Consider the following 15,908-nt stretch of genomic DNA (forward strand, 5'->3'; position numbering starts at 1 on the left):
ACAATGACCTCAATGTGTTCCACCTCTGTCTTTACAGAGTTACCCGTCTGAGTCACAGTAACAGACTGTTTCCATAGAGACCACAGTGACTATTAGTGTTGTGCTGGATGAGTTCCAAATTAGTGTAGAGTCACTGCGGCACACACCGCAGGACTGACCACGAGAATGATCACAAGATGTTTCCATAGTGACGTGATTGCTTACTAGAGCTTCCGTTGTCACTTTTGTGAGGAGTGAGGTGTATTATGTAATATCCTGTCATTATTAAAACTTTAAAAAAAACATTTGTTATTTGGCGCTGTTATATCTAGTTCTGAACACTGTAAAAAAAAATATAAATTTTTAATAATATATATATATAAATATAATATATATATATATATATATATATATTTTTAATTACTACATTAATTGCTTTCTTTCCTCTCCAGGTGTCTCAGGAATGTTTGTTCCACAGGGAGAAACGGATGTCCATTGATCTGGTTCATGATGATGTAGAGAAAGATTTGATTAAGGTGAGGTCACCTGAGCCTTTATCTAAACCAAAAAAACAAGCTCAAATATCAGTAATGAATCAAGGATTTTGAGGAGCTTTCTTAAGCAATGTGTTTTCCATTTGATTACATCAAATGTAATACATGGCTCTCTGGAATGTAATTCTGATTGGTCAGTGGAGTCTTTTCACAGACTGTGATGATGCGTTTCCACAGTTAGCAAAGTTTTTTATATTTTCAATTAACTATTTCCTTGCCAGCTTTTTTTTTCCCTTCCTAGCTTCATGCATTCTTTTTTTTTATCAACACTTAAGTACGTTTCATAAAAAAGCAACCTTTTGTACAAAAAGCTGAGAAAATCATGTTTTTGTCAAAGTTTTTGCCTGGATTAGAGCCAGAACAATGATCAAAAACATAGAGTGAGTAAATTTATCTTTTTCTTTTGCTAAAAGGGAACAAATATTTGTTGTAATTTCTTATTCACCATTATAGAAGTTTATATGTTAACTATGATGACTTCTGCTTCTGAGAACCCCCAAAATATGAAAAAAGGGTCCATTTGAGCATTATGAGGTCAAATATTTTATATGACCACAAACTTGTCCTAGGCAACTGATTTTCAAGTAAGCGGTCTTTGTTTCATGTCTCAATTATAGATCAATCCATAACTCACATAAAGTAGTTGCAACTTCTATTTGCTAAATAAAATGTTGCCTTTTTTACAGGAAGTAGAGGTGATTAAGTCATGTCAGGAGAGAATGAGGCGACATTTAGAGCGAGCTATTGCTCAACTAGCGTGAGTCTCTAAATAACCATACAATTTCGCTTTCAATTTTAAATGACATACCTATAGTTTGGCAAATGATCATGGCGTCTTTGAAACACAATGCATGTGAGGTTATACTGATTAATATCCTCAGGTCGAATCGTGCAGCACAGCACGAGCTGGAGAGAGATTTGAGTGACAAGGTAACAGCTCAGAGAATCGATGACAGGTGTCACCATCTCAGGAACACCTCTGATGGAATCAGCTACTATAGAGGAATCGATCGCCTGGACCCATCGTGAGCTTTATTTTATTTAAAAAACAACAATGAAATCCAATGAATGATATGAGTCTGTTTTTAGGATTTTTCTTAATAATAAATCAATGTTAGAATTTACTTTCTTTATGGTCTCAACAGTATCAGTCTTCCAGACTCCTGGTCGAAGTTCACCGACGACAACATCCTGCATTCTCAGAGCCAACGCGCCGCATCTCACAAACTCCGTGATGAGATTGAAATTCTGCTCAATGCCACTTCAAACGAGATGTGGAACCAGTTTAACACCGTAAACGTGTCATTCACCAACCGTATCTCTGAGACGGCAGACACCAAGAACAGTCTGCAAGCTCACCTGGCCAAGGTAACCACAGGATGCTGAACGTTGCATCATTACTTTTAACCGCTCTTTTTGGTCCTAGTTCAAGTCTAATCAAGTGAAAACTGGCTTATAAGTCAGGTCTTTAGCAGTTCGTTTTTATTTGACCTCATCTCAAAAGCAATGCATTATAGTAAATATAAGTAGGAATTTGCAAATTGTAAAATAAACAAGTCAATAGTCAAATCAGTCACAAAGAATTATTATTATAGATACAAAAAAGTATGATGTTAGTCAAGTTTTTTTTTGCATAAAAAAGGTCACAACAGGTTCACAAAACAATCCATACTGCAAAGTGATGTACAGTGAGGAAAATAAGTATTTGAACACCCTGCTATTTTGCAAGTTCTCCGACTTGGAAATCATGGAGGGGTCTGAAATTGTAATCGTAGGTGCATGTCCACTGTGAGAGACATAATCTAAAAAAAAAATCCAGAAATCACAATATATGATTTTTTAACTATTTATTTGTATGATACAGCTGCAAATAAGTATTTGAACACCTGTCTATCAGCTAGAATTCTGACCCTCAAAGCATTGTAAAAGCAAAAGGCTGGAAAGGGCTACGGGGAAATTGCCAAGCAGCTTGGTGAAAAAAGGTCCACTGTTGGAGCAATCATTAGAAAATGGAAGAAGCTAAACATGACTGTCAATCTCCCTCGGACTGGGGCTCCATGCAAGATCTCACCTCGTGGGGTCTCAATGATCCTAAGAAAGGTGAGAAATCAGCCCAGAACTACACTGGAGGAGCTGGTCAATGACCTGAAAAGAGCTGGGACCACCGTTTCCAAGGTTACTGTTGGTAATACACTAAGACGTCATGGTTTGAAATCATGCATGGCACGGAAGGTCCCCCTGCTTAAACCAGCACATGTCAAGGCCCGTCTTAAGTTTGCCAATGACCATTTGGATGATCCAGAGGAGTCATGGGAGAAAGTCATGTGGTCAGATGAGACCAAAATAGAACTTTTTGGTCATAATTCCACTAAACGTGTTTGGAGGAAGAAGAATGATGAGTACCATCCCAAGAACACCATCCCTACTGTGAAGCATGGGGGTGGTAGCATCATGCTTTGGGGGTGTTTTTCTGCACATGGGACAGGGCGACTGCACTGTATTAAGGAGAGGATGACCGGGGCCATGTATTGCGAGATTTTGGGGAACAACCTCCTTCCCTCAGTTAGAGCATTGAAGATGGGTCGAGGCTGGGTCTTCCAACATGACAATGACCCGAAGCACACAGCCAGGATAACCAAGGAGTGGCTCTGTAAGAAGCATATCAAGGTTCTGGCGTGGCCTAGCCAGTCTCCAGACCTAAACCCAATAGAGAATCTTTGGAGGGAGCTCAAACTCCGTGTTTCTCAGCGACAGCCCAGAAACCTGACTGATCTAGAGAAGATCTGTGTGGAGGAGTGGGCCAAAATCCCTCCTGCAGTGTGTGCAAACCTGGTGAAAAACTACAGGAAACGTTTGACCTCTGTAATTGCAAACAAAGGCTACTGTACCAAATATTAACATTGATTTTCTCAGGTGTTCAAATACTTATTTGCAGCTGTATCATACAAATAAATAGTTAAAAAATCATACATTGTGATTTCTGGATTTTTTTTTTAGATTATGTCTCTCACAGTGGACATGCACCTACGATGACAATTTCAGACCCCTCCATGATTTCTAAGTGGGAGAACTTGCAAAATAGCAGGGTGTTCAAATACTTATTTTCCTCACTGTATGTATTGATTGATTGATTGATTGATACACATTAATGTATGTCAGTCTAAAATTATCCAGGTCCTTCAGTCACTTTTGAAGGTAAACTTTTATCTTAGAGATATACAAACTGGAATAACAGTAGTATTCGTCTCATGTTGTTTAGTAATAATAGGATGTATACTACTTCCTCCTTACTTACTTCACTTTAACTGGATAGGACCCAAAGTAAACGGCCTTTTCTTTGCCTACTTGTGTATGCTGTAAAGATGTAGACGGGAAGCTCTGGAGTCTATTGTAGATGACTGTAGACTGTAGGTTAATGAAGGACATGAAGAAGCTCTGTCAGCTGTCCATAATGTTTAAGCCCTTGACGGCTGTAATCAGAGGCATGAGGTAACCAATAAACAACCATCATTCATGATGGTGATTGGTCAAAATGAGATTACTTCAAAATGTCTTCATGAGGGAGTGTGTCTATGTAAGAGATGTCTCTGTAACTAGACACTTGATCCTGACTATTTTTTATGACCATTATGTGGATAACAGGCCTACTGTAACGAGGAGAACTATAAAGTCCTTTCAGATACCTTACATATCATACAGTTTAATGACATTTTGAAGTTAATTTAACATTGGTTATAACTTTCTAATCTGGCATGCTTAAATGTTTTATACAAATTTACTCTATAGCTTGGCAAACCAAATAATTAGTAAGCAAGATAATTAGTAGAATTACATTTTCTGTAAAGAACAAATGAAATCAAGTTTTGTGGCATTTTGAATTCTATTAAGTAATTTACAAATAAAATAAAAAAAATAAACAAAAAGCCAAATTTGTCATGCTTACCCAGAGGTTAAATTTCTGCTCTCTCTGCTTTGTCCTGGCATGGCCGTGTGGGTGGGTGGGTGGGTGGGAAATTTGCCCAGAAGAGAGCAATACCAACCTAATTTCAGATTAAAGTGCTTTAGACTGTCAATTATGATATACAATAGAAATAAGTGTACCTGACTGGACAGTTTTAACTTTGAGAAGGGTCGAGAAGTCAGACACAGAGAATAAGTGACTTTGTCACTTATTCAATCAACTCTCATTCTCTCTCTTGCTTTCTTGTTTCCACATTCAGACTCTTCAGGAAATCTTCCAGACTGAGATGCTGATCGAAGCTTTAAAAAAGGCAATCCGAGACAAAGAGAACCCACTTAAAGTGGCCCAAACCCGCCTGGAAGAGAGGACTCGCAGACCCAACGTTGAACTCTGCAGAGACAGCCCTCACCATAGGTAACCTATTAAGTCAGTAAAAACAAGCAAACAATATTTGTGTTAACTGTCATGAAAAGGTCTTGATACATGTACAGACAACTTATGTTTTGTAAAATCAAACACAAAAAGCTCTGTTCTCCTTGTCTTTCCCTTGGTCTCAGGTTGATTATAGAAGTGAGGGAGATTGAAGACACCATTCATAAGCTGAGACAGAGATTGATGGAGGCCGAGAACACCCTGCAGACCCTGGTGAAGACGAAAGTTACTCTGGAGCATGACCTGTCAATCAAGGCCAACTCTCTGTTCCTGGATCAGGAAAAATGCATGAGCATGAGGAAGAGCTTTCCCAGCACTCCTCGTCTAGTCGGATACACCTAGATCCTCCAGAACCTTCTCTAAAAGCTGCTTAACCATTAATCTAGAAAATGTTGATGTTTAAAACATAAACTGCAAGATTAGTGTCAGAACAGGTTGACAGTTTATACTTAGTCCTCTTAATTAAGTGGATTGAAATCTTATACCTCACTATTATTGCTTCACTTACGGTAATTAGGTTAAACACACCATAATGATTAAGGGCTTTCGCACCGGAGGAACCTTTTCATAGTTCCTATAGAACTATTGGTGGAAGTACCCGGTTCTTGGCATGTTCGAACCGCAGGAACTAGGAACGATTTTAGTTCTAGGAACTCCTTTCGGAAGAACTAATTTAGCTCCTACTTCAGAGTAGAGTCTAATGGTGAGATCAAGTCATCTCGTAAAGATCGTATCTACGAGTTGAACACACATGAACGCCACCAAAATGTCGTAAATACGAGTGGGAAGCTCAGGACTTTCTTTGAGCCCCGATCTTTACAAGTTGGGGGTGTGTCAGTGAGAAACATGGCGGAATACCACAATTAAAGGTATTTAGCAGTGATATTGCTAGACTTTTCTATTTACAGCAAAGTAAGCTAATTGCACAGAATATGATGGCATTACAATATAAAAATGTAATGTAACAATAATGTTTGCAGTGGCTTCATAAATTAAAATTAAAAACATTAAAAAAACAAATGTACACCTGATTTCTTTGTTCTTCATTTTCTAGAACTAGAGTTTAAGAACCTTGCTGTATTTTTGTGTAATTAATTAAGAGAAAGTACACCGCCATCTTACTCCGACAAAATGTGACTTGAACACACCTGCCGCCATAAACACAACTTCCCACAAAGTACGAACTTCCCAGGAGGACTTGAACGCACTATATCCCGGCACTATAGGAACTAAGTGACACTGATTGGTCAAACGCACGCGAAAGACCAGCACCCGCCATTTTTTAAAAAGCCGTGTAAACACACAGATTAGCCTAGCCTATATTTACTCCACAAACTAACTCTATGAACATGGAAACCGTGATAGATGGGCCTCTTAACCTTTATGCTAAGGAGAATATCCAACGCAACTTTGAGCGGACCAAAAGAAACGTAGGCCTATTTCTGCTCATCTAACAACATTGGACATCAACCACACGGCAAACGCTAATCCCTTTTCATACTGTCTAGTGTCTACTTTCTTTGTATAACAGTTATATTTAATAACGTGTTAAACAGATCGTAAACTAATGAACACTGCTAATGCGAGAACTGTGTTCTGGCTGGCGTTCAAAAAATAAAGGTCCGCTGCGCCGTCAAAATAAAAGTCACAACAAGCGTGGCTTACGTCACTTCAGAGTTCTTACTGGCGGTGCGAACGCAAACAGTAAAATGTTCGTAGGGGAACCATTCGTTCTCGGGGATCCTATCTGGATGCTAGTTCTTAGAATTAACCAGTGCGAAAGCCCCTATTGTAGGCTAATGATTAGAAATGATTGTCTCTTGTAGTCTACTTTGACTGTCTGGATTTAAAAAATCAATAATCCCTGAACTGCTAGAAAAAATAGCAAAATTGTCCTTTAGTGAAGTAACTTTATTTGCACCACTCAATATTATATTTACCATGCATAAAGCCTCAAGTTGATTCTAGTGTTGTGACATGGAAATGAAGTATAGAGGAAAAACTTGTTCCATAGAAAATAAATAAATAAATTGTGTTGTGCTCTTTAAAAATTACTGGCCATTAAGGGGGGAAATAAAGTGATTTGAGCAGTGAATGCACCTTTAATCAGATTAGTAGTGCTCCTTGTTAGTCTATTAGAAAACATTAATACATTTAGGCCTAAAGCTAAATTCATCAGTTATCTTAAGAGCTCCAGACATCTGTTAAACTGAGGTCTGATTTCTACACCAGTGTGACATGATTCTGACAGTTTGCAGACAGTGGACACGACACCTTGCTTTTGTTTGTTTAGTTCAGAGGTCCACTTGAGGGCTGTCACTGATAAAGTGATCTTTACTCCACACTTCCCTGAGTTTACCAAAGCACAGAGGAGCTGTAGTTCTCATGTTCTTTTGAAGTACAGACACACACTTCAGAAGCAGATGCCACAGGCAAGCAGACTCATTGTTAAGTATACACACAGCATCTGGGTTTATTGATTCAGAGGGGGAGCGTGTTTTCTCCTGTATACAACACATTGGTGTTCTGCTCAAAGACACTTCAAACTCTTTACATATAAATTAAAGTCTGCTCTGTAGTCTGAATGTTTTACAGTGCAAAATGAGTGTAAGTTGCATGCAAGTAATTTTGATTACATTTTCATCCCAAGTATAACTGACAGCAACAGCCTCTCTTGAGCAACCCCATGCAAATGCCTTGCTTTGAAACACTATTTTGACAGCTCGGGTTGCTCATTGTGGGTCCTGAACCTTCAATCTTCTGGTTCCCAAATAACATCTAACACCACATCTCATCAGTTTTCCCGTTCAGTGACTGACTGTTCTCTTATCCTATCTGCTGCTAAAGAATGTAATGCACCAATTAAATATTAAAATCCCCAGTTCTCTCTTCTTTTCAGGTTTCTTATCATGGCTGTGAAAGCCTTCCTGACTATATCGAGTTCACAGTGGTCCTTAGAGTCTCAGATGTTTGCTACAATCATCAGACAGGAGCAAAATTGGTTTCCACACGTCTGAATAAGAGCTCCATTTCAGAGCCTAACCCTTGACCTTTGAAATATTGCAGGAATGTGTTGCTTAAGACAAATATGACTGTTTGATCGGATGTTGACATAAAAAGGAGATTCTGGAGACATTATAATGTGTTACTTACTGCTGAATGGTTTGGCAATTTTCTCAGATAATATTATTTGCTTTTCAGGATTTATGAGATCTTCATGCAGGGCTATGAGAAGGTTGTAAAACCTGCTGGCCAGTTTTCAGTGTCAGCTTGGCTTCATTCGCCACCTTACTGTCACATCTGAAGTGTTGTTCTCATGGTTTCCAGCAAAGAAAACATAAAACATTAGTGTGGGCCCTGCCAGCCCAGGAGAGTCATGCGGTGGCCAGCTGTGCCTAAAATTTAAGTTGGATCCCACGGTTCTCTTCTCACTGACTTTTACACACAGACCACTACTTTAGACCATGATATCTGCCAACAGTACAGTCTGGATGTATTCATGTATCAGTTAGAATCTCAGTGTGGTCCAAACACAGCTGGACACTGATGAAAAGGTGCAAACGTTAGCTTTGCACAGAGTTTACAATCTTGAAAGTCGCCCAGGGGTGCGTTTCCCGAAAGCATCGTTGGCCAACTATGGTCGCAAGTTCATCGCAATGTCCATTGAACTCTATTGGTAACGAGGGAACTTGCGACCATAGTTGGCTAACGATGCTTTCGGGAAACGCACCCCAGGTCAATAAAAATGCCACAGAACTGTGTTTGTGACTTTCAACTTTAACTGAGGTTGAAGTGACTCTTCATGACTCTGGTTCTGATTCAAATTCCACTTAACGATTCTGATACCATTATAATTCTTTTAGCACTTTTGAGGGAGCAAATGACTGATTTGCAAGTCTTTTTGACTGAATCATTAAAAAGAATTGGCTCATAAGCGCTGTTCATGAATCACCATAATATGATGAGGTGTTGAATTATACAACAGTTAGTTATGGTCCTCGAGGCGGATTAGCTGAGTGACGTTCCAATATTGCTGATATCCAACAGCACTGGGACTTTTCTGCAAGTTATATTGTGACATCTGAAATCACATACTTCCCTATAGTAGGCGAATAACAGTATTTGACAAAAGAAGTATGTACGAATTCACAGTACTCATAAAAGAGTAGGCAAAAAGTACCCGGATGACCTAATACTTCCGGTGAGATTCTGAAGTGCGCATACGATGGACACTTTACAATCCCATGATGCCATGGCAGAGGATGTGAATGACAGTGAAGCGACGCAACTGACGCTTGCAGGTCACATGATAATGACAACATGGCGAATGTAGCATGTCTGAATTACTTTCATACTACACGCAATTATATAGAACATACTTTTTAACGGTCACAAAGTAGTCACTTATTCAAAGTAAATACTCAAGAGAGTATGTGATTTTGGACACAGCCTTATTGATCCAGGAACAAATGTTACTTATGCGTTAACAATGCAATCATTCACTCAGGCATTTATTAATTCATTAAAGCGATTCGTTCAAAAACACAATAATTTAGGAATAAAAGAGACTGTTTTGTGTGAATCATTTAATTATTCACTCAAGCGATTCGTTCAAAAACACTGATTCAATCAGGAACAAAACAGACTTGTGAGTCGTTGAGACATTCAATCAACCCGTGTTGCTCTGAGACACGTAACAGTTCCGCTGTTTCTATGTTTGGAACTATTTGAGTTGGTGAAACAAAAATAGATAAAGTAACTTGCAATATTGTGTCAGCTAGTTTGGTTTTCAGCTAAAGTTTTAGTTTAGTGCTGTAGAGTCAATAGTGATGGAAACACTGTAATTTAGTAGTGTTCTTTTCAAAACCACCATGAAAACTATTTGGTTGTGTCAATAAATAATGAAGTATACGATGTCCATACTCAGTCAATCGGTAATGTAGTTTTGAGTAGAAAATATGTATGACCGTGAGGACAAGGAAGATGTTTCCATTCCAAATTATCACTCCCCTGACATATCTATCCTCCCTTCTCTCCATTCCAGAAAGCAATCCAGAGCCCACTCATTCTGAAACAGCCTCTACCATTGTGTATTTCACATTACCGAGCTCTTAAAATCTCTCAGCATTACATAATTAGAGTTAATGACAGAGGAGAGGCTCTCTGGTTCCACCTTCTCTCTCTTTCACTCTTCTTCTTTACATCTATGTCAAGACCACATACCTCAAGCCCGAACTTTAGCTAGGGACGTGCATGCTTTTCTCTTCTCAACAAAACATATGATTCAGTGGATACAAAAATAGCTGGCCTTAGCCCTCTCCTCTTAACCCTGTCCTCAGAGAATGTACTCTGGAATCTTCACTACAGTCTTGACATATTCAGCCTTTATTTTTAACATCCAATCAGCAAGCCAACTCTTTTCTCATTAGAGTCCTCTCATTAGATCTCCACATCTCTCTGTAGAGACGTACGATTGCACAGGGATTACAGTATCCTCTTTCATATCAATATTTTAGCATTGATGATTTGGTGAGCACCACATGAGCAACACAGCTGAATGCATTTAGACTATGAAATGCATTTAAAAAGAAATTAATTTTATTTTACTATAGAAAATTAATGGTTTTGCCATGGTCTTTGGACACCATAACAGAATAATGGTATTTTTTAAATACTTTGGAGAACCATAAATACCATGGTACATGAATATGGTAATCATTCAGCACCATGGTATATCTAAAACATTATTGCATTATCAAAAAAATAAATAAAAAATTGTGACGCTGCTTTGGAACAATATTGTAAAAAACACGCTGAAATTGAAATAAATACCATAATTGTAACATGGTACTACCTAGATATGTTTTTGTAAAGAACACTACCATTCAAAAGTTTGGGGTCAGTAAGATTTTTTTTTTTTTTTTTTTTTGGAAGAACTTGAGACAGTAAAATGCATTTAAAATGTTACAAAGGATTTATATTTGCTGTTATTTTTAAATTTCTATTTATCAAAGAATCTTGAATTATTATTATTTTTAAATGTATCCTCAACAAAATTATCAAATGCATCAAGAAATATTTCTTGAGCACAAAATCAGCATATTAGATTAATTTGATCATGTGACTGGCGTAATGATGCTGAAAATTCAGTGTTGCCATCATAGAAAAAATACATTTTAAAATATATTAAAATAGAAAACATATATTTTAAATTGTAATAATATTTCACAAGATATTTCCTCCGAAAACATTTGACAAAAATCGTACCTTACCGACTCTATTAATGGCATTGTAAATTGGAGGTGATTCCCTAAAAACAGCACAAAACGACCAGAGATAAATGCATTGTGCTTACATTTCTGCAAATAAATATACAGGCTCTTCTACATTGTCATATAACTTACTACCACAGTAACAGTGGTGCCAGTCTATGACAATACAATATATTTCAGGTGCATCCAATAATGATAATGACCTCAGGGTTGAGTGAGCGCAAGGCTGAAGTAAAGGATGCATTCTGTGTCAGGAAATAGTTCACATTCTACAACAATATAGCAGTACAGAGTACAATGAAAAAGGAGAGAGAAAGTTTTCCTTGAAATGGAGGCCCTCAAACCACAAAATTATTAGCCGGGACATGTCATTTGTAACATAAAACAGGAAATCTGAAGTAGACATGATATGCAGACCCAACTGCCCTGTTTAACTGCAGTTAGACCACAACGGGTAGAAAGGGAATCCCTGCCATTCATGATTGTGTGACCTCAAACTTCTTCAAGTTGTACAGCACACACACACACACACACACACACACACACACACACACACACACACACACACACGCTATATAGCCTCCCAGCTAACAAAAAATGTTCTAAGAACTTGATGTTTCAATGAAGTTATTAAAACATAATTTCTAAATGTTCTCTGAACGTTCAAAACATCCACTTAAGGGAACCGTTATGTGAAAATGAACACTTATCATGATCAAATTAACGCTGCATTTTCAAATGAATGTGAAGTTCACTGCACATACTCTTTAAAATACATCCAAAAGTTTTACACACCGGTCTGTTATTGTAGGGACATTGACTTTTCACAACCCTAAACATGATGCTGAACAAAACAAAATGTGATTGATTGCTTTACATGTCAGTCAGATGGCATCTTGGACGGTACTTTCCCAGACAGCAACATAGTGTCGGCCCAGATCCGGGCCACATCTGGTACATGTGTATTCCACGCATACCAGATGTGGGCCGGATCTGGGCCGACACTATGTTGCTGTCTGGGTGGCCATGAGTATGAAGGTCTGGCAACGCGAGACTAATGTGTAAATAACGTTTTTGAGCTAATGTTTCGAGAATATTATTAAAGACCAGATGACTTTGAACAAACGTTCTATTAAGGTTACAGGAAGAATGTTTGTTCATAACTTTGAGAGAACCTTCTGAGAACGTTCCCTGTTAGCCTGGCCGGAGACAAAAGTCTACAGAAATGTCCACTGGAAGTCTGAGGGCTCCATCTGATTGATCGGTTAAATGACTATCATATCGACAGCCAGTTTAGAATGAAAGGAAGCTAAATTTGCAGACGCTGTCTCTCCTATCCTCTCTGTCTCCTGCTGAATCATGCTGTGGGATGATTCAAGAGTCCAGTCTTTTCTTTTATACTATCCGCTGGTGTTTATTTATGGCTTCGTCTCCAGGGAAACTGCAGGAAGTGTGACACACAACATCAGAATGGAACTAGGGGAAGTGAGATTGAGAGGCCAGATCAACAAAGAATATAAGTATATATGCTTGTGTTGGGTTGGTGGATCAATTTGTACACCGTCTAGGTACTATATGTGTGAGCTTAGTGCTCATAATGAAAACATGATGACAGGTCTGAATGAGTATAATAGTAGCCAAACATCTGTGCAGTCCTTGAAAGTCCTTTATTTACTCTCATCCCTCGAGTCATAAAAGGGATCAGTTGTTTTTATTCCCACAGACAGTCTGCTCGTTGTTTTTTATCATGCACACTTTCTTTAGCTGCTTTCCACTCATGATGTTTATTTCCTGGTAGGTTCTTTAGAGTCTGACTCATTCTACTACAAAACCCGCTCAGGGTGTGAAGTTGATAGCTTTAATGAGTTTCCTGTTATTTTGCTGTGATAAGTCCCTCACTTTTGGAAAAAGAAATCTCATACCAGATATGAGGATTACTGGGAAAGAACGTCAATAGAGTGGTGTAGATTTAACGTCAAAACTTGGAAGATCACAGCTGATTCCTTCGAGATTTTCATTTGGGGTTTTATAATGGTTTTTTTTTTTCAATTTATGTAAAATAAAATAATAAAGTAAAATAAAGATTGTGGTAAACATAACTTGACAGTACTTTGACGTTTTCTTCTGCAACACCCCCCAAACTGTCTTATCTAGTTACTTATTAAAAACATACATTTTCAAAAATGAACATAACTGCTTCAAATTTCGCGTTTTCACTATGGGTGTGTGTAATTTACGTTTTAGAACAAAACGTCAAAGTATTGTCAAGATTTCGTCAATTTCGATATCGTCAAGTCGTGAACGATACCTTTATTAAAGTAAAAACTATAAAGCAAAATATAGACCAATATCTAAACTAAAACTGGACAAGTAATATTGCTAAGTGGTTTCATAAAGTCTGTATGTCCTGTTCCCTTGAAATGGCTCGTGTCCTTCAAGACATGATGCCTAACAAGACCCATTATCCAGAGTGAAATCAATGTCACACATGGCCTCACAGGGTTTATTTTGTTCTGTTTCCTTTGCTATGCATGAAGGGTTTTTCTGTTCCAACTTAAGCTGTTGCAGGGCATGACGCGTTTCTCTAAACTATAATAAATTATTGTGCCTATCTGTCCTTGGGTTTGTATAGGCTTGTATACAGAGAATCAAGTACTTTTCTCATGGACACAACATGATGTTGTTGGTCTCCAATCACCAAATATTTAGAGTCAAGGAGTCAAAACCACTTTACAAACCCAAACATGTCCGATAAGTCCTGGATAAATCTCTTAAAATGTGGGCACACACAAACACTTAACCAACATACTCCAAAACACACACCCCTGCATTTAAGTCTGGCCTTGTCTCTCAGTGACTCACAAACATAAATCACACTCTTAATGGCTGTAGAGTGTAACATTAGAGCCTGGTCAGGTTGTGTGTGTGTGTGTGCGTGTGTGTGTGTGTGTGTGTGTGTGTGTGTGTGTGTGTGTGTGTGTATTCAACACTAACACTACTGCCATGGATCCTATACTACCACTCTCTACTCAAGACTTCTACAAACATTGGCATATATGGGACTACCATGGTACCTGGAAAAACACTCAAAGATCCATTAACGGTTACTATCCCTGTACACCTACATGTGTCACATAATGATGTACTTATATATCAGTGAAAATCAAAACATTTTAGTGAATGGAATTTTGGATTGGGAAAATGTCTGTTATGGGCGAATGCCAACAGCATTTTTCACATAATGGAAGTGCATCTCCAAAGTACGTCTGTTCTAATATTGGAGATACTGGTCTGGCAAACAAACAGAATGGAGGCCATTAAATGAAATATGTGGGTTGTCTACTAATGGCATTTGACCACAATGTCCTAATTTGTCTTATGATTACTAATATTTAACCATTTCTATGCATTTAGTTTTATGGGTAAACACACTAAATAAAATAAAATATAAAATAAAATAAAATAAATGACTTAAAGGAACACTCCACCGTTTTTTTAAATCGGGCTTATTCACTTTCTTTCCTACATTTAGATAGGTGGGCAAATGCATTTTTGTCTCAGTGCATGCATTGTTTTAGTTTGACAGGGTCGGCGCTAGCTTAGCTTAGCATAATGAATGGAATCCTTTGTTGCCAGCTAGCATGTCCTGAGTAAAAGTGATATAAATTTTTTTAAAAACCCACCTAATTACTTCTTGTGGCCTGCGTATTCACAACGAGTACAAATAGCGATGCAGATTAACACTAGGCGATTTCCTAGGCAGATATTGACTTATATATTAAGGACTATATTAGGGGGAAGCACAGGCGAAGCACTGCTACTTGGGCGTGATATCTCTGCGCCCAAGTAGCAGTGCTTTGCCTGTGCTTTCCCCTAATATAGTCCCAAGTCAATATCTGCATAGGAAATCGCCTAGTGTTAATCTGCATCACTATTTGTACTTGTTGTGAATACGCAGGCCACAAGAAGTAATTAGGTGGGTTTTAAAAAAAAATTATATCACTTTTACTCAGGACATGCTAGCTGGCAACAAAGGATTCCATTCATTATGCTAAGCTAAGCTAGCGCCGACCCTGTCAAACTAAAACAATGCATGCACTGAGACAAAAATGCATTTGCCCACCTATCTAAATGTAGGAAAGAAGGTGAATAAGCCCTATTTCAAAAAACGGTGGAGTGTTCCTTTAAACTTAACCGAAATACTAACTGATGACTGATGGTAAAAGTGAAGTTGAGGACATGAGGAATAACAGACACCTGGGAAAATTATAATGCAGTATTGCAGATGAATTAAACTAAATTTCAAAAAAGGAATTTATTAATTTACAAAAAGTGCACATATTTTTATAGATGCAAATGCAAAGTGTTGAACAGTACAGTTAAAATCCCAGCGGTCCTCTCTGATTGAGTAAAAGGAAAGTCAGATATAATGGAAGACACAAGGCCTCGTTTACACTCATGTCAAGCTTGCATTCACCACATGTTATCTCTAGTTTGTGTAACTGGAACGCCAGAACATTCCATAGTACCACAAGGATTATTGCTCCTTGCCCGAGTCAATGGGTGATAAGCAAGAACAACAAGCCACTGTCACGCTGCTGGCAAAAAAAGTGTGGACTCTCACAGATACGCAACAATGCAGCATTTTGATCAGTTCAGTTCCCATCCTCATTTTCCATAGCCTGAACTTACTGAACAATCAACATCTAC

At 38.1% G+C, this 15,908-nt stretch overlaps 1 protein-coding gene across 2 annotated transcripts in view; it reads left to right on the plus strand.

Annotated features, from left to right (window-relative positions):
- tekt3 (tektin 3) overlaps positions 1 to 7,806 on the plus strand; it is a 45,867-nt gene extending 38,061 nt beyond the window's left edge. For both annotated transcript variants that reach the window (XM_084135388.1, XM_084135387.1), the window contains exons 4-9: positions 432 to 515; positions 1,220 to 1,290; positions 1,415 to 1,558; positions 1,679 to 1,901; positions 4,754 to 4,908; positions 5,052 to 7,806. In XM_084135388.1, the coding sequence (XP_083991514.1) occupies positions 432 to 515; positions 1,220 to 1,290; positions 1,415 to 1,558; positions 1,679 to 1,901; positions 4,754 to 4,908; positions 5,052 to 5,268 (894 nt within the window). In that variant the 3' untranslated portion in view covers positions 5,269 to 7,806. The remainder of the gene's footprint in view (positions 1 to 431; positions 516 to 1,219; positions 1,291 to 1,414; positions 1,559 to 1,678; positions 1,902 to 4,753; positions 4,909 to 5,051) is intronic.
- The last annotated feature ends 8,102 nt before the right edge of the window (positions 7,807 to 15,908 follow it).

This window comes from Abramis brama, assembly GCF_963993115.1.
Source record: "Abramis brama genome assembly, chromosome: 14".
Lineage (NCBI taxonomy): Eukaryota > Metazoa > Chordata > Actinopteri > Cypriniformes > Leuciscidae > Abramis > Abramis brama.